The sequence below is a fragment of the Notamacropus eugenii genome, chromosome 5, assembly GCF_028372415.1.
Source record: "Notamacropus eugenii isolate mMacEug1 chromosome 5, mMacEug1.pri_v2, whole genome shotgun sequence".
Classification (NCBI taxonomy): Eukaryota; Metazoa; Chordata; class Mammalia; order Diprotodontia; family Macropodidae; genus Notamacropus; species Notamacropus eugenii.
The window spans coordinates 50828442-50854231 of record NC_092876.1 but is presented as its reverse complement, the minus strand read 5'-3'; the positions used below and the strand labels follow the sequence as shown (position 1 = coordinate 50854231).

Genomic DNA, 25790 nt, shown 5'->3' with positions numbered 1-25790 from the left:
AATCCTCTGTTTGGCATTTAAAGTCCTTCACAACCTGGTCCCTTCCTACCTTTCCAGTCTTCTTATACTTTACTCCCATCTGTGGGCTCTATGATCAAGTTGCACTGGCTTCCTTCATGTTCCTCATGCATGACCATCCATCTCCCATCTCCATACCTTTGCACTGGCTGTATCTCATGCCTAGAATGCTCTTCTTCCCCATCTATTCTTCCTAGCTTCCCTGATTCCTTCAAAACTCAGCTTATGCCACTGTGAGTGCCTTCCCTCTGAGATTTTGCCTTTCTTTGTAAGCTTGGGGTTTAGCATGGAGCCAGGCACATAGGAAGTGCTTGATAAATGTAGATCGACTGATTGCTTTTTTACATTGTTATATTATATATTATAAATATTATACATATACATATATTTCCCAGATCTAATTCTGTTTGCTGTCATATAGCCTTTATTAAGTTTCTCCTATGTGCCAGGCACTATGTTAAGCCCTGGGGGGGCCCAGGTGTTAGGAGGTAGGAAGCATGGACAAAGAGAAGGGAATCCTATTATGATTGAAATGGAATAAAGGGCTTTAAAAAACACCCAAATGAAGACAGACTCAGAACACTTGAGTGCTCCAAACATAAAACCCAGACCTCAGAGTAAAAAAAGGGTAAGAGACTTTTCCCAGGGAGACAGTGAGTTTCTTCATGGAAGACGTGACTGCATTTATGTTCTCAGTGTTATGTTCTCCTTGACTCTGACCTCAAGTACCTAGTTCATTGCTAGATACTACAGAGGCCCTTCAAAAATATTCACCAACAAGATAATTTGCCTTTTAGCAATATCCACCCTCAAATCTTAAAGAATTCATGTAGTATAATGGAAATCACACTGGAGTAGTAGTTAAGACAAATTGGATGAAGTCCCATCTGTAACACTTGCTAGCCACATGACTTTGGGTAAGATATTTCTCCTCTCTAGGTCTCAGTTATCTGCAAAATGGGTACAATAATATTGGCACAACTTCCCTTGCAGAATTGTCCTGGGATAATGTTTTATAAATTTTGAAATACAATATAAACATAATTTATCATCACTACTCCTACTATGATTTTGCAAGGAGGGAAGCCATTAGCAGAGCTTTGAGATCTGCTCTCCTAAACCCCATTCACCAGGAAGATTGCTTTAGAAGTAATCCTAGTAATCTGAAGCATTGACTCCAGTCAGTGGGGGCTGGAGGATGGCACGGTGGATCCTGGGATGGAATCTGATGCACAGTAAATAGGGTGGGATAGGCAGGTTCTCACCTCAGCTGGGTGGAGGGGGAGGCTCTCCCCAGCCAGTAGGTACCCTTCCACCAGATGGACACAGTAATCCACAGAGGAGCCAACAAGAATGGACAGAGATATGGCCTCCACAGCACCCATCTCCCAGCCAGACCAGTACATGATGGTGACCACCAAGCACACAATGCCTGCAGAGAGAGTGAGATCATAGGCAGGAAGAACTGGCTAAGGGGTGGTTTTAGCTAAGTTTCTGATCTTGCCCCATGTACTACTGACCGGGATGGGGCCCGGTCTATTCAAGGCCAGGGCTATTAAGCAGGGAAGATAGATAGGCAGGAGGTTTCCAGGTATGGATATGGCTAAAAGTAAGAGGAGGAAAGATGATGGTAATGGGAGTAGAGTATAGGACTCAAAGGAGAGTATAGAGGGTGAGGCAGGTCACAGAAAGTCAAGGGGATTTTGGGAAGAGACAGAAATACAATGGAGTCCAAATTATCCAAAGTTCCCTTATCCCCAACCAACTTACCTATCCAGAAAATATCTATGAACCTATGAAAATACCTCTGAAAACAGAAAAAGGCCTTTGAGCAACCCAATTTGTTGATACAAAGCTCATGAACTTTATATTCATGGGAAAAGCATATCTATACACACTAAGAGCTCAGGAACTCTTATTCTACAAACATTTCTAATAAGCATAAGGGGATTTGGATTTTCTGTTGAAAGGAAGTCTATTAGAAGCAACAAATTAGATGTAATGGAGTCCCTGTGGAAACTCCAGGAGCTTTCCCATCCTTTCCCCCCGACTTTCTCCCCCTACCCTTCCCCTCTCTCCCCCTGCCCCATACCTAGGATGCTTAGCAGTACAGGCAGCAGGAGCAGAATGTGGGTAGTAAACACAGCAACAGCAGCTACACAGATGATCAGTGACAGGACTAGGCCATAGAGGGCACTCTGCACACCTGAAACAATGGAAGAAAAGAGTGATAAAAGTATCTTAATCCAGGTCACAAACTGCAGCTACAATTCCATACTGGTTTAAGACTGAAGAGGTTAAAAGCCTTGTCAAACAACACAGAGCTAGTAAGCACTAAACCCCAGATCCATTTACATCTAGCCCAGCATGTGACCCAGAAAAAATGTTTCATGTTAATAATATTGACATATTTGGGGCTGCTTTTGTGTTTGTCCTTCGTTTTCAAAGAGGACCATGACATCAGGGAGATGATGTCATGACTTGCTGTTGATTTTGATTTGAGTGAGGGAGGGCTGTACAAGGTCACCAGACTCACTTTCTCCTCTAGAGCCATCTGGGTCCAGTGACCAGATAGATATTCATCAGGATGACTGGAGATGGCCTACGATGCACTGGGAGACCATGGCCCTTTTAGGCTAAGGTTTTTTCAGGTTCTCACTTAGAATGAGGTAACGCCCATTCAGTGAGTAGGTCTCTTTAAGAAGTGAGTCAAGGGATGGCCCCTTTAATTAGAAAAAAAAAAGAAAAATAAACTCAAGCTGACAGGGGAAGCCCTACAGGGTTGCTGTTCCAAAGAGAAACAGTTACCATTGACATTCACTCTAAGCCAGGAGGGCCCAAAACACAGCCATTAAGTGGAGATTGGGCAGCAACCTACTGTGGTCCAATCTATGAGCTTCAGAGTGAATTGAGTTTGTTTTGTGAAAGAAGAAAGAGTTTCTTCCTTCCTTCCTTCTTTCTTCCCTTCCTCTTTCCTTCCTTCCTTCCTTCCTTCCTTCCTTCCTTCCTTCCTTCCTTCCTTCCTTCCTTCCTTCCTTCCTTCCTTCCTTCCTTCCTTCTGGGGCTGCTTTTAACAATTTGGGCAAAGTCATAAGTGCCACCACCACACTCAGAGAAGTCATCAAGTCACCTTGGCCAGGGATGCCCAGATGATCAGCAGCAGAACTGGGATTAGAACTCGGAGCCTACCCTAACCCTTCCCATATCTAAGTGGTTGATCTTTAGATGAGGTCCCTCCCTCCCCTCCTCTCAGGCATAGCCCTTCCCCCTGTGTGTGTGTGTGATGAGGTTGATGGGACAATTAAGGAAAGCAGATTGGAAAAGGGAGGGTTTGAATATTAGGAGTTAGTGGGGCTTACCTATGATTTCCATGAAGACTTGTTTCCAATGTTCACAGGTTTGGAAGCCTCGGCGGAGGGCTGAGCCCTCTGGGGACAGCTGCAGCTGCTGCTGTAGGAAAGTCTCCCACTTGAGGTAGTCAGAATATGTCTGGAAAGATGACTTGCCTTTGTAGGTAGTCTGCAGGAGACCAATAGTCCTATGAGTCCAAGGCTCCCTTGGGTGGGCACGATTGGGGGGAGTAGGCATGCCTTTTATTCCCCACCTCTCTCATCACCCTAAGGGGTATAAATGCTATGCTTTTCCTTTACATCATAATGATTTAAGGGATAGACACAGTAAAATACAAAACATAGGTGTAGATTCATAGAATGTTAGAGATGGAAGGATCTTAGAACAGAGAATGTTAGAGCTGGGAGGGCCCTTAGAACACAGGATGTCTGAGCTGGGAGGGGCCTTAGAACACAGAATGTCAGAGCTGGGAGGGGCCTTAGAACACAGAATGACAAAACTTAGAATGACAGAGAGAACATAAAACATAGGAGCATCAGTTTTCGAGTTTGAAGGAGGCATGGAGTCCATTTAGGTCAATCCCTGGATTTCACTGAGGAAGAAAACTGAGGCCCAGATTCCTGAGATAACTTTAGCTTCTCCCTCAGCAAATCAATTGTTCCTGGTATTCCCAACCCATGACTTTGTATTATTATTTATTAATTAACTATCTTGCTATCTCCTATCTCATTCTATTTCCAATGACCATTCCTTTGACTGTCCAAAGGAACCATCTACCCCTCTAATCCAGATGTTTCTTGGAGTATCCCTAACCCTAGGCAGACCAATGGAAAATTTCAAACTAATCTCAAACCCCATGTACCTAGCAGGCATCAAAGTGGAAGTGACCTTAGAACATTCAATGTTAAAATGAAGAATGGTAGCCATAGGACCTAGGTCTCAACTTTGCCACCAACTTGGACATGACCTTGGGCAAGTCCTTTCTCGTTTCTCATAGTAGAGAAAGAGTTCTGTGACTTTGTTTCCTGCTTTGTAAAAATAAACAGTTGAATTATAGATTCCTTTCAGTCCCAGTTTATGACCAAGGTTCCTCCAGTTTTGACATTCTGTGCTCTAAGGGCCCTCCCTGACATTTTCAGTTCTAAGATTCTTTTTAGCTTAATCTGTTCTCTAAGGTCTCTTCCCAGATGCTTAATCTTAGGACACAACCCCCACCAAGACCATGCCCATCAATCTGCTCTCCTATTCCTTTTCAGCAACCAAGTTCAAGGTGCCCAAAGAAATCCCATCAGTGGGCTGTAGGAATACCTAACATTGGTCCCTGCTTTGTTGGAGAGACCAGCCCTAGCAAGTCCTGCTCACTTTCCAAAAGGATTCAAGGATTGGTCCTGTGTTGGGGCAGAGAAAGAGGACAGGTTGCTGAGATTACAGGCTACTCTGCAATACCCAGGGAGTTGACATGTGGACTATCAAGGTCTCTCTGCTTCCCACTCCCTCACCGACTCGAAGGCCATGGAGATCCACTGCACTTTGCCCTCTCGGACGCCCACAGCCCCATGGGACAGCTGCCCAGGGAGTAGGTTGGGCTCAGGCAGATTCTTGCACTCAGGGTGTAACATCTGTAGAAAGGTGGAGATGCTATAACCTAGAGAGAGAAGAGGGGAGACAGACACAGGATGGGGCTGTAGGAGTCAGGAGATGAGGCTGTGCTTTGATGGGGATGGGGGGGCGGGCTGGGAAGGAAGGTTTCTGATGCTTCCTCCCCACTCCTCGTCTTTAGGATGGAGCTGGAAAAAATGTTCTTGTCTTTCCCAGCTCCCAGTGTTTGGCTGCAGGAAGTGGCCAGCACTCTGTCTCTCCTCTCCTTCTCCCTTCTCACTGAATGAACCATACCAACCTCAGGAAGCATCAAGACCATTCATTGCACTAGGTTGATGCAGCCCTGGCATGGCTTCTGCCCCTAAAAGTCTGGGGAAGGCCTCTCTTTCCCTACCCCATGTGTCCTAGGGCACCTCTTCCAAACATGGAAGGGGTATATCTCCAAAACCTCTTATAATCCTTCCTGTTATTGTCAGCCTCTTGAGAAAATGTCTTCTGTAGGATGCCTTACTATTCCATGGAGCAAGACAGTCTCTTCTTTCTTAGAATTACAGCATACTAGAGTGGGAAGGGGCCATAGGACACAGAATACCAGAGCTGGGAGAGATGTTAGAGCATGGAATGTCAGAGCTAGGAGGGGTCTTAGAACAGAAAAAGTCAAAACTGGGAGAAGCCTTTAGAACATGGAATGTCAAAGGTGGGAGAGGACCTTAGAATATGGAATGTCAGAGCTGAGAGAGACTTTAGAACAGAGAATGCCAGAGCTGGGAGAGACCTTAGAACACAATGCCAAAGCTGGGAGGGGCCTTAGAACACAGTGTCAGAGCTAGGAGGGGCCTTAGAAGAGAGAAAGTCAGAACTGAGAAAGGCCTTTAGAACATGGAATGCCAGAGCTAAGAGGGACTTTAGAACACAGAACATCAGAGTTGGGAGAGCCCTTAGCACACAGAATGGCAGAGTTGGGAAGGACATGAAAATTCAGAGCCTGAGGTTGACCTCAGAAATAGTGCATCCCAAGTCCATCATTTTATAGATGAGGGTCATAAGATCCCAGATCTAGAACTGAAGCAACCCTAGAGGTCACCTAGTCCAAACACTTCATTTTACAAATCAATAAACTGAGGCCCAGAGAGGTCAACTGAAGTCCTGAAAAGTGAAGGTTTGGACCCTAGTCCCCTGGAGGAAGTTGAGGCCCAGAGAGGGCTAGCAATCTGCTCAGAGTCACCAGTAAATCAGTGGCAGAGCCAGGACTCATTTGAGGCCTCTTCCTACCCACCCCCTTCCTGACTGAATAGACTTTGCTAACAATGGGCCCTCTCATGCTCCTCCATCCTCATCCTTCAGGCCCAGGCCTGGTCTTCACTTACCGGAGGGGAGGCACTGGGCCCCACCTGGCTTCACCAGCTCCGAGTTGTCCGCAATGGCTTTGCACAGGCGGCAGAGATGCCCAATCTCTTTGAAGAGGTCAAAGCTGTCATCATAGATAACGCTGCCCTTTCACAAGGAGACAGAAGCCAGCCAGGACCAATCACATGGGGCCAGACTGGGGGGAGGTCCCCACCAGGTCCCCACCCCCTCCAGGAAGCCTTCCTTGACTGTCCCTGCCCTTCTGGAAACATCACCTTCTCTGGTCACCTAAGAGGCTCACAGGATTACAGGATTTAGAGCTGATAGAGGCCCAAGAGTGAGTCCAACCCTTTCATTTTACAGATGAGGACACTGAAGTCTGGAGAAGTGTGGCAACTTAGTCAAAAGTCAAAGACTGTAAGTGCAGAGCCAGGATTTCAATCCAGGTCCTTTGTCCTTGAATCCTGCTCTCTTTCCACTATGCCATATTGACCTTAATATGAGCTGGCCCTTTTACCCAGACTTTGTCATGATTTCATGTGTCTTATCTCCCTAATAAGACTATGAATTGAGGACAGGGCTATATCTTTCCTCTCTCTCCCCTTTCTACCACCACCCACCCTGATCCATTGCCCAGGATTCTAGCTGAACAATAGATCCTCTACAAAATCTTATAGGTCAAATGATTCTGAGCATTCTTTGCCAAGTCTTTCATGGGAATCCCTGAAAGTCAGTCAGTCAACAGAATTTTTAAAGTACCTACTATGTGCCAGGCACTATGCTACATGCTGGAGATGCAAAAAAGGGCAAAAACATGATCCTTGCCCTGGGGATCTTACAGCCTAATGAGGGCAGCAATTAGGCACATATAAGATATATTGGGGGTAAATGGAAGGGAACAGGGAGTGTTGTATTGCAAAGAGGGAACTGCTTTTCTGTGCACTCTGGGTGAGAGGCCACTTGTATAAAATGGCAGCACCCTCCTCTCCCATGCCTCAGTTCTTCCTCCTGAAGCCTTGCTCCAACCCTGGGGTTTACCCATTGGCAGTACCCTCCTCCCCTGCTTCATCTCCCTCTGACACGAGCCGCCATTTCAGGAGGGCATCCAGGCCAGACTTGTCTTGTCTTCTCCAGGCATCCTCCTAAGCTTCCTCTACCACATCCCTCTGGCCCCTTTGTGCTCCCTTTTATGCATCATCTTCCCCTACCCACCCTCTACTAGAGTGCTTCTTCAGGGCAGGGGCTGTCTTTCTTTCTGCTTGGTTTTATATTCCTGGCATGTAGTCAATGTTTTTAATAAATGCTTGGTGGCTGCCTGAGCTGCCCCTACCTTCCCAGTGTCTCAGGGTGAGGGACAGGTGACCAGGTATGGAACAAAGACCATACATCTTACCTCTGTGCCAATTCACAAAGTGGTTTTCTCACAACAACCCCAGGAAGAAAATCATGCTTACCTTTATTCTGGCTGCCCACCTTGTGCCTGCAAAGCTCTTCCTCTCCCCTCCCCTCCTTTCTCCCCTGTCCTCCTCTCTCCTCTCCCCTCCCCTTTCCTTTCCTTCTAGAATACCCTGTTTCCTTAAGAGCTCAGCATACACCTTCTATGGGAAGCCCTTCCAGATCCTTCCCAGAGGTCAATACTCTGCCTCATGACTTTATATTTACTCTGCAAGCAATTTTTTGTATTTCCTTATATATTACCTGCTGTTTTCCTTGGGAGGTTACCTTCTGCCTCCTCTCTGTGTATCTACTTTTTTACTGTTACCTTCTCCATTAAAATAGAGGGTTAGCCCCTTGAGGGCAGCAGTGTGTTTTTGTTTCTTTGTATTCTCAGCGTTACAAAAGTGTCTGATATATAGTAACTGCTTATTCAGTGCTGGTTGATTAAGGGATGGTTCAAAGCTTTTCCTGATACTCCTAGTTGTTGCTACTTCCCCCACCTGAAAATACTTCGTATGTATATTGTGGGTTTATTTCTCTGCTATCTTTAGGGGCTATCTTCATTTCTTATCTTTGCATGACCCCAAACAGAAGCTAAATAAAGATTTGTTGTTTGATGGATTGCTTTTCCCAGATAGATTATAAGCCCCTTGAGGACAGGGGCTCTTTCATGTTGTCTTTTTATCTCCAAGATCTAGCACAGTGTCTGGTATGTATGTTGAATATATTGGTTAATTTCTTATTGTACAGGTGAGGCGGCGAGAGGTGGTGTGATGTCCTCAAGGCCGCACAACTAAGAAGTATCAAAACTTCTGAGATTCTGTGATATAAGAAAAGACAGAGCACTGGATGCTAGTCAGAGGACCTGAGTTCAGAGGCTGGCTCTGGGACCTTGGCCAAGATGCTAAGCCTTGATGTGGCTCAATTCCTTCATCTCTAAAATGGGAGTGTTAAAATGAATGATCTCTGAGGTTATCTCCAGGTCTAAAAGTCCTATTATCTCCAATTCAGAGCCGTTTTACTGTGCTATGCTATTTCTAAGTTTTTGGATCCACCTATTTCCAGTTCCCCTTGATCAAAATATATGGTCCCATCCAGGTGGAGGGGCTGTGTACCATGTCTCCAATGACGTGGTTGTCAGAGTGCCGGGTACGGTTGACGCCAAGGATGCCAAAGACCACGAAGACCATTGCACCTGTATCCACTAGTGGGCGCACAGCAGGCTTCCCACAGCCAGTGTTCACACAGGGGTTGAAGCCTGAGGTTGCAGACAGCCGAGTCTTAGGGGCTAACAGACAGGAAGATGGAGAGGAAAATAATTAGTATGATGAGGCACAGGCTGCTTTCTTGGGTATTCTCAGTCTTTCCCTCAGTACAGTACCCCCTCAAAAAAACCCACCACCATTCCACCCCAGTGGAGCAGTCTACAGCTCACCTTTCTCACTGGGCACATAGAGGAAGCCTTTGTTGGGTCCATCCGGGCTGGAGCTGAGAAGACAGCCAGGGGGTGCCACACATACACGCCCATGAAAGGGGGGCTTATGGGACTGGGCAAAGTATAACTTCCTGCAAGGGCAAGAGAATCAAGAGTACTGATAAGAGGAGGTAAGCTGGTCATGTGGAAGAGGTGGTGGCCAGCAGCACTATAGTGGGACAGTATAGGAGGGATCACCCAGAGACCTTAGAAATAAGGGAAAGGATGGTCTCAGAGAGGTGTGAATCCTAGGGGGGGGGGGCCATGTGGCCTAAGGTAAGAATACTCACTAGTTTTGGAGTCAGAGAACCTGGCTTTGCATCCTGGGAGTCCTGAATCCAGTAATTTGTGTGACCTTGGGGGCAGATCACTTAATCTGTCTGGCCCTCAGCCATAAAATGAGGGGGGTGATCTGGGTGACCTCTATCGCCCTTCTAACTCTTACGCTCTAAGAAGGTGATTCAGTGATAGAGTTTAAATGTAGTCTGAAGCTCAGGTATGTGCCTGGAGGAGGGGAAAGAGGAGACTGATACAGTCCTGGGCTGGAGTTAGACTTATTACTATTTCTGATCTCACATTCATATAATTGATATACTTCGATAAGTCTTAAGTTTAGAAAATCTTTTCTTCACAACAATCCCTTAAGGTAGATAATATAATCACTACTGTCCCCATTCTATAGATGAAGAAACTGAACCCCAGAGTTGAAGTGACTCCCCCATGTTCACATAAGTGTCAGAGCCGGAGTTCAAACTGAGATCTTTTGATTTCCAAGTCCTGAATTCTTGCCATTACAACACAATGCCTCTCTGGCTCCTCTTCTATCTCTTCCTACCCCAAGTCCCTTGACCTCCTCACCCAATATGCATCAAGCAGAATAGGGTACTCTGTTGCCATAGCATCCAGCCCCCTACTTCCAGGCAGGCTGGTTCTCTGCCCACAGTGGCATCTAATATTCACTGGAGTGGAACCATTTCCACTGAGTGAGTGTCTATCGTATAGTTAAACCTCAGGAGGGTGGAGCAAAGGAGGGGAAAGGATCAGGAAGGGGAGACAATGCTGACAATGACAACAATGATGGTGCCATCCCCACCACCCCAACTGCTGCTAAGAGTTGGACTGAAAATTCTTGCAGTCTACAGGGGATGAGCTCACATCCTAGGACTATTCTATTACAAAAAGCCAGATTTTATCCTCCTGTGCCAAAGTCCAAAGAAAATTAAACACCAAAGGCTAATAACAGGGACTGTAGGCCACTACTGTTTGAACTCCCAGGGTCATAGATTTCGAGCTGGAATGGATCTCAGTTTACCTCCCCTCATCTTTTCATTGTTGTTCTTCACTTGTATTTGATTCTTTATGATCCCATTTGGGGTTTTCTTGGTGTGGTTTGCCATTTCTTCTGTAATTCATTTTACAGATGAGGAAACTGAGGTTAACAGGGTGAAGCAATTTACCCAGAGTCACACAGCTGATAAGAGTCTGAGGCAATATTTGAACTCAGGAAGGGAAGTGACTCCAGGCCTGGAGCTCTATCGACTGTGCCATCTATTTGCCCTCATCTTACAGATAAGGAAACTGAGGTCTAGTGATTTGCCTTAAGCATCAGGGGTAGAATTTGAACCCATGATCTCTGAAATTAAGAGGAGAAGAATGAGATAACACTAATACTTTTCTTTGTTTGTTGTTGTTGATAATTGCGATTTCATTGGTATTATCTATCCATGCAGGTTAGCTTCTGCACTGTATCTAATTGTCTTAGAGACCTATCTGGGGCACTCAGATCACAGTCATGTAGTCAATAACTATCAATGGTGGGATTTGAACCCACTGTCTCCAAGACCAGCTTGGATCCCATATTCCCAGGAATCTTATAACAGCAGATGGATTTGAGCAAAGCTGATTGACATGAGGAACAAGGAAGCCTTCCTATGTGTGAACAGAGAGATGTGAATGAGGATGGTAATAAAGTTTTGGTGTCTATCAATAAGGATGGCAAGGATTGACAGCTATACAGTACTCTACGGTTTACCAAGCACTTTGCCTACATTATCTCATTTAAGCCCTCCAAAAACCCTTATGGTAGGTTCTATTATGATCTTCATTTTATAGATGAGGAAACTGAGGACCAAGAAGGTAAACTGAGGCTCTGAGGCTCAAGTAGTGTGGTATAGTGGAGAAAATGCTGGATTAGAATCAGAGAGCCTGGTCCCAAATTCCAGTTCTGCTGCTAACTACCTATATGATTTTAAATGCCTCTCTGCCTCAGTTTCCTTATTTGTAAAATGAGAGAGTTGGAACAGATGACTTCCAATGTCCCTTCTTTAAATCTATGACCATGTGATCCTAAGTGACTTGTCCAGGGTCACTTCCTAGCTGGGAATTGAAACTAGGTTATGGAGTCATAGATTTAGAGGTAAAAGGGACCTTAGAGGCCATTATGTTCAATTCCCTCATTTTACAGATGAGAAAACTGAGGCACAGACAGGTTGTAGGGTCAATCATATTGCTAATAAATGTCTGAGCTGGGAATTGAGGCCAGGTTTTAAGACCATAGATTTAGAGCTGAAAGGAACCTTAAAGGCTATCATGTTCAATTCTCTCATTTTACAGATGAGGAAACTGAGGCTCAGATTTGTGCAGGGACACATAGCTAGTACATGCCAGTGCTGGGAATCGAAGCCATGTATTTCTGACTCCATGCCACCACAATTCCAAGTTTAGCTCAAAAGTGCCATCAGGGTACTTGATCCCAGGACCAGACCTTTGACATTAACTGGCTTGACTCAGTGTCCCTTCACCCTTCCCAGTCTTCCCATGGGTCCTCCCCGTGCAGAATGGGAGAGATCCTGGCCCATCTGTCACATCAGGGTTTGCGCCATGTTACCTGGTTCGCTGCTGTTCCTTGGCCGCCACATAAAAGCTGAAGTCAAACTTCCAGCCTCTCTTAGCATCACAGGCCAGAGACGTCATCATCCATTTCCGGAGGCTCGTCTGCTGGAGCAGCCCTACTGTAGACATACAAGCGGTCAGCTTCTTGGTGAAGTTACCGTAAGGCACTCTATACACCTAAGCAGTGAATTAACAAAAACAAGACACATAACTCCAGGGGCCATCCCAGCTCCAGCCCCTTCTCCCTCTCTGCCTCTCAGTCCATCTTGCCCACTCCACTGCCCACTGGAGAATCTTTCCTATCAGTTTCTGAGGTCCTTCCCAGATTGCTACTTATCTATTTTATATTTATTTCAATGCACACATGTTATTTTCCCCCAATAGAATGTAAGCTTCCTGAAGGTAGGGAACATTTATTTTTTCTCTCTGTATTTCTGGGGCCAAGCACAATGCTGCCTGAATTGAATTGATCCTCAAAGACCTCAGAATCCCTCTCTGTGTGAGCCTCCAGTAGAGGTCCCAGCCCTTGGCAAGTTTGAGTGGGGGTATTGCTTTGAGGAGAGAGAAAATGTGCAGAGAAGACAGGGCTGGTATCCCATAATCTGGGCAGGCAATGAGGGAGGTGACAAAGAGAACAGCAGCAGCAATTGATGTTTACAGTATTTTAATGTTTTTAAAGAGATTTGCCTGCATTGTCTTGTCTCACCCTGGGAGATAGGTACTTTCAGGTAGTCTTCTACCCATTTTACAGATGAGGAAGTAAGGGCTCAGAGAAGTACAATGAGTGGGCCATGTTCACATAGCTAGTAGATACCAGAAGTAGAATTCAGACCCTTTCTTCCTGATTCCAAGTCTACTACTTATTCAATCCATTCTGAAATGTTGCCTCTCAAGAGCAACCAGATTGAGGAATCAGGAGAGAGAAGACCTGAGTTTTGAGTCTATGCTCAATCAGGACCTGAGGCTTTTCTGGGTCTCAGTTTCCTCATTTGTAATATGGGCATAATAATCACTGCCTTGTCTTTCTCAGAAGTGCCATGAGATTCCAGTGGGATTATGTTGTTTGAAAGGACAAAGGAAAAAAAACATAGTTTGTAATTTTGAGGGGGGGGGCAATTGGAGTTGCAAAGCTAGGAAGTATCTGAGGCCAAATTTGAAATCAGGACTCCAGACTCCAGGGCCAGTGCTCTATCCACTGTACCACATAATAGCCCCCATAATTTGTAATTATTACAAAATCCTAAGAGGGTGAAGTTTGACTCTACTTCCCCAAGGGGATGGATCACAGATCGAGAACTAAAAGGAATCTCAGACACCACTGAGTATAACCCTCTTGCTTGGCAGATGAGGTCACATCAGTACCAAGCAGCAGAGTTAGGGTTTGAACTCAAGTTCCTTAATTCCATATACCCCAGCTCTTGCTACTACATCAGAAAAGGACAGTACAGTGGATACATGTGCTCTGAGGATTAATGGGGATCCCCCAAAACCCTGAGACAGAGAAAGACTCACCTGGAAGGAGGGCACCTCCCCATCCCCAGGGGACACAGTCTGCCATGGCGCAGGGAGGCTGGCATTGAGAGAGAACCTGTAGATGGCTGGTCTGCCCTTGCTCTTGGCCTTGGAGATATAAACAGTACCCTGTGGTTCTAAAGGACACAAAAGAGTAAGGTTACAAGAGCAAGCTATTTGTTGACATTTTCCCTTCTCTCCCCAATCCCTGTATTTTCACAGTTTCATTTACCCAGTGCCTGAGATGGTCTCTTAAACTTACTCATAGGACTTTAAATTTAGAGGTAAAAGGAACTTGAGATATCATCTGCTCTAACTCCCTCATTAAAAAAAATAAATTGTTAGAAAATTTTTATTGATATCTCTTGGTTTTATATCACCTATATTTTAAAAACGAAATTCATGTTGCTGTCTTTTGTTCTTACATCACCCATATTCTCTAGTGTATCTCTCCCTCAAAGATGCATCCACCTCTTTGTCCTCATCTAGGAAGATGCTTCCTTCCTGTTTCCCCCTTCTCTGAAACTCCATGTGAGGAAGTGCCCAAGCCACCCATGCTCATTCCCCTCCTGGCTCTGCATTTGACCCTTCAGATTTCTCCACCCTGGTTCCCAGAGGACATTTGCCCTTCTCCTACCCTTTTCTGCTCCCTTTTATGCCTAGTCTTCCCCTACTGGAATGAAAATTCCTTGAGGGTAGGAGCTATCTTTCTTTTTGCTTGAATTTGTATTTGCCTGGAACACAGTACAGGCTTAATAAATTTTCTCTCTCCTTTTTCTATCTCCCTCTCCTTTCTCTCCTTTCATTCATTCCTTCCTTCTCCCTCTCCTTTCTTCTCTATCCTTCTCCTCTCTCTCCTCTTGGTAACAGGTTATTCCTGTGCTGAAAAATCTTCATGGGTTCTGTTTTCTCTTCCACTGAGTCATAAATAGAGCTAAAAGGCTCATAAAGGCCATATAATCCAATGTTCTCATTTTACAAATAAGGAAACTCATAAGGAAAATAAAGAAACAAATAAGGGCTCAGACCAATGAGGTGACTTCCTAAAGTTATAAAAGTAGTAAGAGGGAGAGCTAGGATTCGAATGCAGGTCCTGACTCCAAGTATAGTCCTTGCTTTGTTGTGCCAGGAGCATTGGTCTGACAATCAATCTGGTGCCACCCTACTTTTCCAGACTTATGTCATGCCTTCCCATTAGTCAATCAACATTAAGCATCTTATATATTTTTACCATCTTATATTTAAGAATACATTCCAGGCACTGTGCTAGGCACTGGGGTATAATGATAATGAGAGTTAGATCTTCCCTGTCCATAAATGGGCCTCAGATGAGCCCATTAAGGGAAGCTTGATTAGGGGAGGCTTGTTTTGTAGGAGGACTCCCCGAACCCTGCACCTTTTGTTAATCACTAATGAGGCACTGGGTCACAAGGTCATGTCCTCAGACTCTGAAAAGTGTATATATACATTCTGAGATGAGGTTTTGCTTTGGTGGTTTGCAAGAAGGTCTGTGTGACAGGTAAGACTCTGAGTAGCCATTAAGGAGCCCCCCTCTCCTCCTCCTTTGAAAACCCAGATGTTGGTGCTTCTCTCTCTGGTAACTATGTACGTATGTAATGGTCCAATAGTTGGATCTGTCTGTTGATCTGTGATGTATGTATTGCTTAGAGTCAGACAGAAGCCCTGTTTGTTGGTCTTTAAAGAAGATTGTTGACCCCTCTAAAGCTGCTTTCCTTTTAGAAAAGCAGGTCTAAGAACCTATGCTAGTAGGTCATCCTGGCCATGCTGGGGTGCTTGCTGCTACATAGGGTCATCAAGACCCTATCCTCAAGGAACTTATATACATTCTATTGGGGGAGAATTCTTTGTCTTTCAGACATGAACCATGCTTTTCCCATCAGCATGAATTTGTTTTTATTGTTTTCCATGTCTGAAATGTCCTTTCTTCCCTCTTTACCTACTGAATGCTTAACCATCTTTTAAAAACTCAATTCAAATACCTCCTCCTCCAAGAAGCCAACTCTGATCCTCCCAGATGGTAATAACTGCTAGCCTCACTGAACCTCTAATAAAGTTTAGTTTCCCCATTTCTGTTGTATTAACTATAGGATATAGGAGTTATCTATATTTGTGCCTTATTCCCTTACCAGTCAGTAAGTTTCAGGAAGGTAGAGAATCTGTTCTAAATTTTGAATCTTTCCTAGCACTTAGCATAATTCTTCATATACAGAGTGAGCATGAAATAAATACTTATTGAATGATGAAAAAATGATGAATAGAAGGGGGAGGAAGGGAGAGGAGGAAGAAGAGAGGAAGGGAAAGAAGGGGCGGAAGAGAGGAAAGAGGGGGAAAGAAGGAAGGGAGAGAGGGTGGGAGGAGGAAGAAGAGAGGGAGAAATAAAGGGAAGGAGAGATGAAGAAGAGGGGAGGGAGGGAGGCAGACCCCCTCCAATCCTCCTTCCCAGAGATTCTCCCATACTGACCCTGTTGGGTTGTTTCACTCCGGCTACCCCAGGCAGATCCAGAACCCCTTTTCTTCTTCTCCAGAGATGTTCGGATGTTATTCTGAAGACTGTGGGGTTTTTCCTGAAACAGACCTGTCCCCCAAGCTAAGTTAGGGAGGGAAAAGTCTCACCTCACCTGGATAGAAGGAACAGAGGGGAGCAGAATGTGGCTATATCAAGGGAACCCCAAGTTTTGCAGGGTGGGGAACCACATGTGGCCCTCTAGGTCCTCAAGTATGGCCCTTTGACTGAATCCAAACTTCAAAGAACAAATTCTTTTATTAAGGGGACTTGGGAGGGCCCTTCTGGCTCTCCTCCAGGAGTTGTCTGGATACTGATTAAGAAAAAGCCTGAGAACAGCTCGGCAGGGAGGCAGAAACAGCACTTGGTGTTTAGCATCTAGAAGTCTAAACCCTGCTAACCATAACAGATACACATACTACACTCAGTAGTTTGCAAAGTTGGCACACACACCATGTCATTTGAGCTTCCTAACAACCCTGTGAAGTAAAGACTACAAGTATTCGTTACCTGTTTTACAGATGACAAAACTGAGACCAAAGTACCCAGCTCCAAGTCACACAGCTGATAATGATCAGAAGCAGGAATCAAACCTCTGTCTTCCTGCCTCCAAGCCCAGGGTATTATCTACTCGACCACACCATCTCTTTGGTAGCCCTGGGCCTATTCTTGCCACACCACAACATTTTGTTTGCTATTTTGTCTAGCTTTGACCTGTGAGCTTATGCCCCTTCTGATGTCTGTTAGGAGAACCCAAGCCATCGCTGAAACAAAGACTAATCTTGCATACATCCAAAGGCATCGGGGCTTTGGCATCAATTAGGAAAGTGGTTCCTTCAGTCAGGTGATTCCAAAGCCCTTGGGCTAATGCTCTTCTAATGTGTGAAAACCAGTTTCATCAGGAGCCATGCCATCATTAAAATGAGGGTCATTATAGTGACAGCTGGATTTCCTCCTGTGGGCTCTAAGCACTTGTCTTCTCGGCACCTCTGGGGAATTGTGTGAACTTGGGGAAGTGCCCTCATCTTTCTGGGCTCCAATGTCCTTCCCCCATAAAGTGAGGGGGTTGGACTAGACCCTTTCTAGTGCTAATATGTTGGGATTCTATGACCAGCTATATCAGAGACTCTCATCCTTATTTCATTGATGGACAAGTGAAGATACAGGGAGGAGCAGGAATCTTTGTCATCTGGTCCATCCCCCCCACCTCCAATTTACCATTAAGGAAACTAGGGTCTAGACCTGCCCAAGATCACACAGATAGTGAGTGGCAGAGTCAGGACTGAATCCAGGTTGTTTGTGACTTACTCAAGATCAATGAGAGTTCAAACCCAAGTACCTGGTCCTCTTGGCCCATAATTTTTTATAATAATAATGACCTTCATCGATAACAATATTTACATAGATTCACCATTTGTAAGTAACTTTTTAGTTTGCAAAACATTTTTGTCATTATCAGTCCTCTGAGGTGGGCAGCACCCCCATTTTGCAGAAGAGAAAACTGAGGCTCAGAGAAGAGTAACTGTTTTCTGGGTAGCAACATCAGAGCTAGGACCCTGGCATGAATTTTGAGTTCTAAATGTGGCAAGGACTAAACACTTAGAAGGTAACCCCAGCTGACCCTGTTCCTCTGCCCTATGATGCCCTAGGCCTAGAATTCTCACCTGAACAGGTGACACATGATATGCCTTCAGCACTCAGGTTGTACTTGAGGTCCAGTAGCACCTGGATATTGGTGTCCGGTCGGAAAAGAAGTGGTGCTCGGCTGGCCGGGCGAAGCCGGCTAGCAAAATACAGGGATAGGATGAGGACAGTGACAAAGAGCCCTGCAATGAGAGGCTGATTTAGGAGGCAGGGCTGAGCCCCACACCCTCTTCTACCACCCCAAAAGGACTGGGATGGCATCCTGTAGGCAGCCTTATATATAGCTCCTGGCTGCAGCTCTGGGACAAACATTTGGGTTCATTAGGTGGAGTTTCCTGAGAAGCTTTGAGGGACTGGGATGTGTACGTGGGTAGGGCAGAGAATGGAAATTTTGAAAAAAACATCAATTACCCTACAGGCTAGGGGACCAAAGTCCAAACCCTTGATGGAGTCCCCTACTGACCCACCTGTGAACTAGACTAAAGCCTCAAAGGGTGATGGAGGGAGTTCAGAAGGAGTAGGGCAGGGACCCCACTTACCCACAATGACCCAGCGGCTCTTCACAGCTGACCACAGTACCCAGTGGTGGAGAAGGTCTTGCAGCTGAGTAATGAGCTGGCCCCGGTTGCTCTTCTCTAGGGGAAGCTGCAGGTTCTCAGGGAGCACAGACACTAGGGGGACATCCCCCATCTCCAGGGTGACTAATGAAACAATGGGGACAGTTTTCTCTGAGTTAGAGCCTAGGGAAAAGGTAGGGGGGTATCCTGGGGTACAGGGCAGAATGTCTGGGGATTCCTTCCCCATCTTAAGAGAGCAACCCAGGTAGAAATCATACTCCTGGTTTCTAAGCGTGTACCCTTTTGCCCATGGGTTGGGATCCCTAGGGAAGGAGGCATAGGAAGTGGAGTGTCTTTCAGTCTCCTAATATAGCTGATGGAGATTTCAAATAATCTTACATTCATATGGGGCCCCAGGAGGTCATCTCGTCCAGCCTCCTGCTACCAGGTACATCAGCCCAGAAACTAAGATATCTGCTGAAAGTGGGGGCAGGAGAGGCAGCGAGGGACTGGGGAGGGGTATCTCACCTGGCTCCTCCTCCACATTCAACAGGGGGATATCATCATCCAGATAGGGCACAGGACCCTGAGCTGGGCCAACTCCTGCTGGCTCTGGACTGATGAACAGGCCATTGGAGAGATGGAGAGAGCTCTTCCGGACACATTTCTGATGGCAGCTACAAAAAGAAGGTCTCTGATGTAGCATGTAGTGGTGGCCATGTTCCCTATGGGCTCTCAGGAAGGGTTGGATCTGAATCCAGCTCAACTATCACACTGGGGTTGTTCTCAACCTTCCCAGCACAGATTCTCCCTAAAACCAACTAAGAACTCTTGGTGGAGCTGGGAATTGGTCCAGCCATTCTGGATAACAATTTAGAACCATACCCAAAATGTTACCAAATCATCTATATAATTTTATGGTAGCTGTATCACTACTACACCTGTACTCTATAGAAGTCAAAGAATGAAGAAAAGGATATATATGTACAAAAATATTTATAGGAGCTTTTTTAATGGTGGCAAAGAACTGGAAACTGAGGAGGAACCTATTAATTAGGGAATGGCTGAACAAATTATAATGGAATAGAATACTATTGTGCTGTAAGAAATCAAATTTTGAATGAATGAAAATTTCAGAGGAAACTGAAAAGACCTCTTTGAACTGATAAACAGTGAAGTGAGCAGAACCAGAACAATTTATACAATGACAACCTGTAGAGAAAAACAGCTTGGAAGACTTACTCTGATAAAGACAATGAGAAACCATGAGATGAAACACATTGCCTACCTCCTGGCAGAGAGGCCATGGCTTTCAGATGTAGAATGAGACATAAATTTATGGATGTGGTCAATGTAGGTATTTATTTTGCTGAATTTTGTTATGAAAAGTTTGTATTATTTGATTAAGGGGTTGATTAAGGGAGGGAGGAATAATAAATTTAATAAAATAAATTTAATAAAAATTAAATAAATTTAATAAAATAAAATAAATTTTAAAAAATAAAAATAATTATTTTAAAATGATATTAATCAAATAAATAAAAAGCCTTCCTTTTCATGGCAATCTGAGAGAGTCCTTGCCAACACTGCCCCTGGAGAGGAGGGGCCTGAACCTCTGTTCAGGATGGGGGTGATGAATGGGAATTGTAGCCATTATTTCTGGGAAAGGTATTGGCAACCAACAGTCCCTCACCTGAAGACAATTTCTCAGTTGCCATGGTCCCTACTGGCTTTGAAACTGAGAAATATTCCTGAGATTGTGGTTGGGTTCTGGGGAATTGGAGAGGGCAGGAGCTAGAGTTGGGCTCTGTGAATGGAAAGGCCCATAGAGATGGCCTCGATCATGGGTCACCAGGAGTGAGGAATGTATTGTTCAGAGTGAGACCTGTAGGACTGAGGACTTTTAAACTATGGCCATGTTCTGTTTCTGATGTCAAATGCTCAATTAGAAACATTAAACAATTGGTTTAAGATGGGGGAGGGGAAAATACTTAAGTGAGAATTTAGTACAGGTGTGAGAAGTAAGAGACACAGGATGGAAATTCTAGCGATGTGGCTAAGGAAGTCATTCCTGCACATAAATTAGACTTTTGGTACATAGAATCACAGCATGTTAGCCCAAATTCTTCACTATGGCTATTCAAGGTCTGCCCCCACCATCTGTTTCACTCAACTCCTCTAACCTATTCCAGTACAGTACTGCAGAAAGGGACAATTTTATTTCTTCATTGCAATCTCTGTTTCCAAAAAGATTCTATTCTAAACATTCATTAAATAAATGTTGGATAAAGTAAGACTGTAAACTCTTCTACTAGACTAAATTCCCAGAAGGCACGCACTATGGTTAGTCATTTTTTTGGGTGTGTGTGTGTGTGTGTGTGTGTGTGTGTGTGTGTATAATGTATATGTATATGTGTGTATGCAATAATGCACAGTTATAAGTTGTAAATTGCACAGTTGCAGTTGTAAGCTAGATTATAAGTTCCATGAGGGCAGGGACTGTTTTGTTTTTGTCTTTGTATCCCCAGCACTTGGCACAGTCCCTAACACACAGGGTATGCTCAACAAATATTTGTTGATGTCTAAGATCAGACAGGGTATATGTCCCCCCAGGGCAGATGAACATAAAGGTAGGCACGTACTTGGGGCTTTGTAAAGGTTCCATTCAAATGCCCAGACATAGCCAGAGTCGGAGCAAGTCTATCAGAAGGCGAGAAGACTTCTGATTGTTTGGAGAGAGGGATGTACTTACACCTTCAACACCATTAAGATTTATTAGGGGTTAGTCTGCGTGAGGCTCTATGCTAGGTGCTGAGAATACAAAACTAAAATCAAACAATCTCTGCCCTCAAAAAGCTTACATTCTTCTGGGCATGATACAACATCTTATGGATATTTATAAATAAATACAAAATATAAATATATAAAACAAAGTAATACAAGGTTATTCATTTCAAGAGGCAGAGGCAACTAATACCTGGACAGCCCTGGAAACGTCACATGTAGGAAGTGGCACCTGAGCTGGGCTTTGAAAAATCTAGGGATTCTACAAGGTGGAAAGGGCACTCTAATCATGAGAGGCTGCCTATACAAAGGCATGGAGGCAGGGAACAACTAGTAGTCCAGTTTGACTGGAAGGGAACATGTGAAAACATCTAGGGGGCATTATAGTGCACACAGAGAGTGCAAAGTCTAGAGTCAGGAAGACTTGAGTTCAAATATAGCCCCAGACGCTTCTAGTTGTGTGAACTCTGTTTGCCTCATTTTCCTCACCTATAAAATGGGAATAATAATAGCACCTATCTCCCAAAGATGACAAGACCAAATGATATAATAATTGTGAAGCACTTAGCATAGCACCTGACACATAGTAGGCACTCTATAATAGTTATCATTCTTATTATCATCATTACTGTTGTTAAATTTTCATCGTTGCTATTGACCAGGATCCTGGACTCACCTCGTCTGGCAAGAGCTCTCCAGTGGGGCAACGTAGAGGTTCCAGATTCCCAGAGCAGCAGGCATGGTGAATAGCACTGCCAGCCAACAGCAGGACACAATGAGGGACATGAACAAGCCAAAGTCATGAACAGCTGGGATCTGCAATGAGAGTGGGAGCAGTTAGACTTTGGTCCGAGAGAGGCTACCTTGTCACCCAAACCTGCTCCTAGGTAGAGGATGGGTAGCCAATTCCTGTTTCAAACTGCTCTAAACCCCAGGAAGTTTTTCCTGACGTTAAGTATAATCTGCTTCTCCACAGCTTCCATCCCTTCCTCCTCTTTCTGCCCTCTAGAGCCAAGCAAAATGAAATTGATCCCCCATCCTCATAAGAGCCTTTCAGATACTTGAAGAGAGTCACCTCTTCTCTCGTCTAGGACAAACATAAATAATTCCTTCAAATGATCCTCATCGGGTTGGTGCTGGTGACCTACTCTAGATCCTCTTGAACTTGTCCATGTGCCTTATAAAATGTGGCTCCCCAAACTGAGTTCAATGTTCCAGACATATTCTGACCAGAGCTAAGTACAGTGGGACTATGACCTCCCTAGTCCTGGATGCTCTGCCTTTCTGGATGCAGCCTAAGATCATGTTAGTTAAAGGTGACCTTGACTATATTCTGATATCAGTCATGCACATGGAGCTGAACATTCATGCCAGTGTATCCCATACACCCCCAGCCCTAGAAGAAATGTGAGAAAAGGATCTAGGGAGACAAGAGTAGGGAAGGGAGATAAGGTCAATTTGATAGAAACTAGAGGCAAGGTGGGGAATAGAATCTTCAAAGACTAAACAGTGGGAATATTGGCTCCTATAGTTAGTAGAGAGGTCTAGATGGGTATGGAGAAGCAGAAGGTCTAGACAAGGATCAATGGATAAGCCATCCGACAAATGAAATGAAGTCAAGGATCTAAGTAGGTCCTAAGAGTACCAGAGAGGGTCTATGCATGCTCAGGTTAGAGCAGGAGTCTCTCTGAGCAGGGAGCACAGGCCGCCCACCTGGGAGAAGATGTTGGCTGCATAGGCAGCGGCGGTGGTCAGGGAAGTGAAGAAAGTGGCTTTGCCCGCCGTCTGGATGGTGTGGATCATGCGCAGCTGTGGATCCTCCAGGTGGGTGGCCTGGCGGTAGGTGTTAATGAAGACAAAGACATCATCCACACCTAGAGGAGGCAACCCAGGCAAGGCAGGGATTAGAGGCACTTTGGAAAAAGGAACATCTCATTTGCCTTGGTCGACAGGAAGCCTGGGAACATCAGATCATCCTTACACCCTGACCAGTCTTGGGCTCTTAGGACATTGGATACATTAACCATATTATTGGGATCCTATCACTGTGCCCATAGTCACCTAACTCATCCAGCACATTCCTAACTGCCTTTCTCTGATGAAGATGCAAGGACAGGACACCACCAGACACTCCATTTCCTACCCATAAGTCCATGAGAGGTATGAGGGGTGTGAAATCACCCACAATAGCCTGAGTCAACTCACCGATGCCCACGATGACAAAGGCAGCCACTCCATTGAGGATGCCCAGGTATTGGATTCCAAAAACAACGTGGTAGAGGAACAAGGCAACCAGGCAGCTCAAGCCAATGCTGGCAATCCCAAAGAAAGACAGGAACACTGCATGACAAGGCAGAGAGAAACAGGTGGAATGAGGCTTCTGGGGAAAAGACAAGAGAACTAGCTGCTGGGGTAGTCCTCAATACATTATGTTTTCACAGGCATCAAAGATAAGGACTGGAATAGATAAAACACATCATTTGGAAAATGGAGCTGTCTCCAGCGTGTCACCCTTCAGGATCAGAATCTTCCACCCTTTGCCAGCCTTTATTAACTCTGTAGCTTGGCTCAATCACTTCATGTCTCTGAGCCCCAGTTTCCTTCTCTGTAAAACAAGAGAGTTGAACTAGATGGCCTTTGAAGGCTCTTCAATTCCCAAAGATCTTACATGATAATCTGCAGAGATCTGATCCCAAGTACATAAGGTTTAGAAAACTTCCAGGCATGTGAGAAATAGAGACAACCATTGATTATTCCCCTAGTAGAGTGGTAGCCCAAATAATCCCACATCCATTTTAGTTGGACTATAGCAGTCAATATATTTTTAGTATTACCATCTTTTCTCATAATTCTTGGTGGGGTTCAGATAGAAATAGCCCCAGAACAAGTCTCAATCTTGCTATCATTCTTCTAAAAATATGTTCTATGGACTATTGCACAGGTGTAGAAAAGATTGCTTTCTGTAATTCAGTTTGGAGATGTAAGCTCATCTCCACTCATGATTTTCAGATAGTGCAATGATTCTTAAATTATCTCTCTTTGATCTCTTTTTTCAAATCAGTTATTTTTCTTATATTTCACATTTCTTCTTTTTTTCCAGTTTTTTTTACTTTTAAAAAAAGTTTCTTGATGTTTCATGGAGTCATTAGCTTCTATTTGGCCAATTCTAATTTTCAAAGAGTTATTTACTTCAGTAAAATTTTGTACCTTTTTTTTCCAAGCTGTTAATTATTTTTTCATATTGTAGCAGCTGGAATTTAACAAAGGGCAGACTGAGACAATTCTCTGAGCAAGATATCCTTTATTAGCAGGGGCATACAACCTTGTAACAAAGGGATTTTATGATTAGCCTCCATTTGTGCCAAAGACCCAGAGTGAGGACCAGCAGCATCTTTTATACCAAAGTGTATCTTTGCTCTGACTGGCCAGACAGTACATCATTTAGACTCCTCCACCCCTCTACTCCTGACAAACATAAAACAATCCTGATTGGTTGACATTTTAATGAGGAGGTAGGTTAATGGTTCTCAGCTCCTCCTTATTATTTGGGTGCAGAGCTAATCCTTGAGCTCAATCTGCAGCTAAGAAAAGGAAACTGGCTAACAGATGTGACTGATCACGTCCTCTGACACATAAGGAATGCCAGTTGCTCCATGAGAGACAGCTGCCTCCAGCAATCTTGGTTAGAAAACTATAAACCATCTTAACCAGATTTTAGTATGCACAAAAGCTTTTGGACTCCTAGCTTCTAGCAGATTCACTCTTGATTTCAGCAACCAGAAAAGATAGCAATGAAGACATGATAAAGGATTAACTGTTTTATTCTTCTCAAAGAGGTTGCTGATAATGGGAGCACCAACTCCTGCAGCATCCCCTAAGTCTCAGTGGGGGCCAGTCAAGACACATAGCATTCCAGCTTGTGCATTTCCCCTAAGCCTCAATGTGGGGGCTGCTAGAGGTATGCACAGCTTTCTAGCTTATGTGTTCCCCACTTACTGACCAGTGCTCACTTGATTTAAAGAGGAACAGATAAAGAAGGTAATTTGCCAGCAATAGCCTCACAAGTTTATATTAACTTTAGCAATATCATGATGACTCAGCACAGCCAACATGCAGTAGGCTGTTTACAACTTAACTCAATTGTTTATATTATCTTAAGATTATAATATGATACCCAAGTGTGATGACATTGTTTACAATCTACAAGACTGGGAACTAATAGATTGATCATGGCCACAAATCCTGGGAATTGGTATTTTAAAAAGAAATCCACCTTACATACACTTGGTCTCCCTATTCTTAAACCATGTCACCCCAAACTTTGATTAGGAGTGGCAAAGACACAAGAGTTATTTCCCTGAGTGGGGGCTTCTGCTCAAGCTGGATTCTGTTTATGGAATAAGCAAAAACAATGGTCCTTGCCCAGGCAGATGCCTTGAGGGCTGGAAATAATTATGTTTCTCAGTCAGTTTAGGCTGGGAGAGATCTCTTTTGAGCTAGGATAAAAGATGGGGGTTTGCCAGAAAAGGGTATATCACAGATTAATATTAAATATAAAATGATATTGCATGACATTAATTTTCCTCAATATCTTTCTTCCCTAGTTCTCACCTTTTCCCCCATTTTTTCCTTAACTGCTCTCACTTGGTTT

General features: G+C 44.4%; 1 protein-coding gene across 1 annotated transcript in view; it reads right to left on the bottom strand.

Annotated features, from left to right (window-relative positions):
* Window positions 1-25790, bottom strand: part of DISP3 (dispatched RND transporter family member 3) — a 43521-nt gene that overhangs the window by 5485 nt on the left and 12246 nt on the right. Inside the window, exons 4-19 of the mRNA XM_072608857.1 lie at window positions 23345-23479; window positions 22853-23013; window positions 21816-21955; window positions 18884-19032; window positions 18338-18499; window positions 17819-17980; window positions 16113-16226; window positions 13631-13767; window positions 12114-12295; window positions 9188-9318; window positions 8868-9040; window positions 6336-6462; window positions 4869-5014; window positions 3378-3537; window positions 2111-2224; window positions 1284-1450 (exon numbers count right to left, since the gene is read on the bottom strand). Of these exons, the coding sequence (XP_072464958.1) occupies window positions 1284-1450; window positions 2111-2224; window positions 3378-3537; window positions 4869-5014; window positions 6336-6462; window positions 8868-9040; window positions 9188-9318; window positions 12114-12295; window positions 13631-13767; window positions 16113-16226; window positions 17819-17980; window positions 18338-18499; window positions 18884-19032; window positions 21816-21955; window positions 22853-23013; window positions 23345-23479 (2360 nt within the window). The remainder of the gene's footprint in view (window positions 1-1283; window positions 1451-2110; window positions 2225-3377; window positions 3538-4868; window positions 5015-6335; window positions 6463-8867; window positions 9041-9187; window positions 9319-12113; window positions 12296-13630; window positions 13768-16112; window positions 16227-17818; window positions 17981-18337; window positions 18500-18883; window positions 19033-21815; window positions 21956-22852; window positions 23014-23344; window positions 23480-25790) is intronic.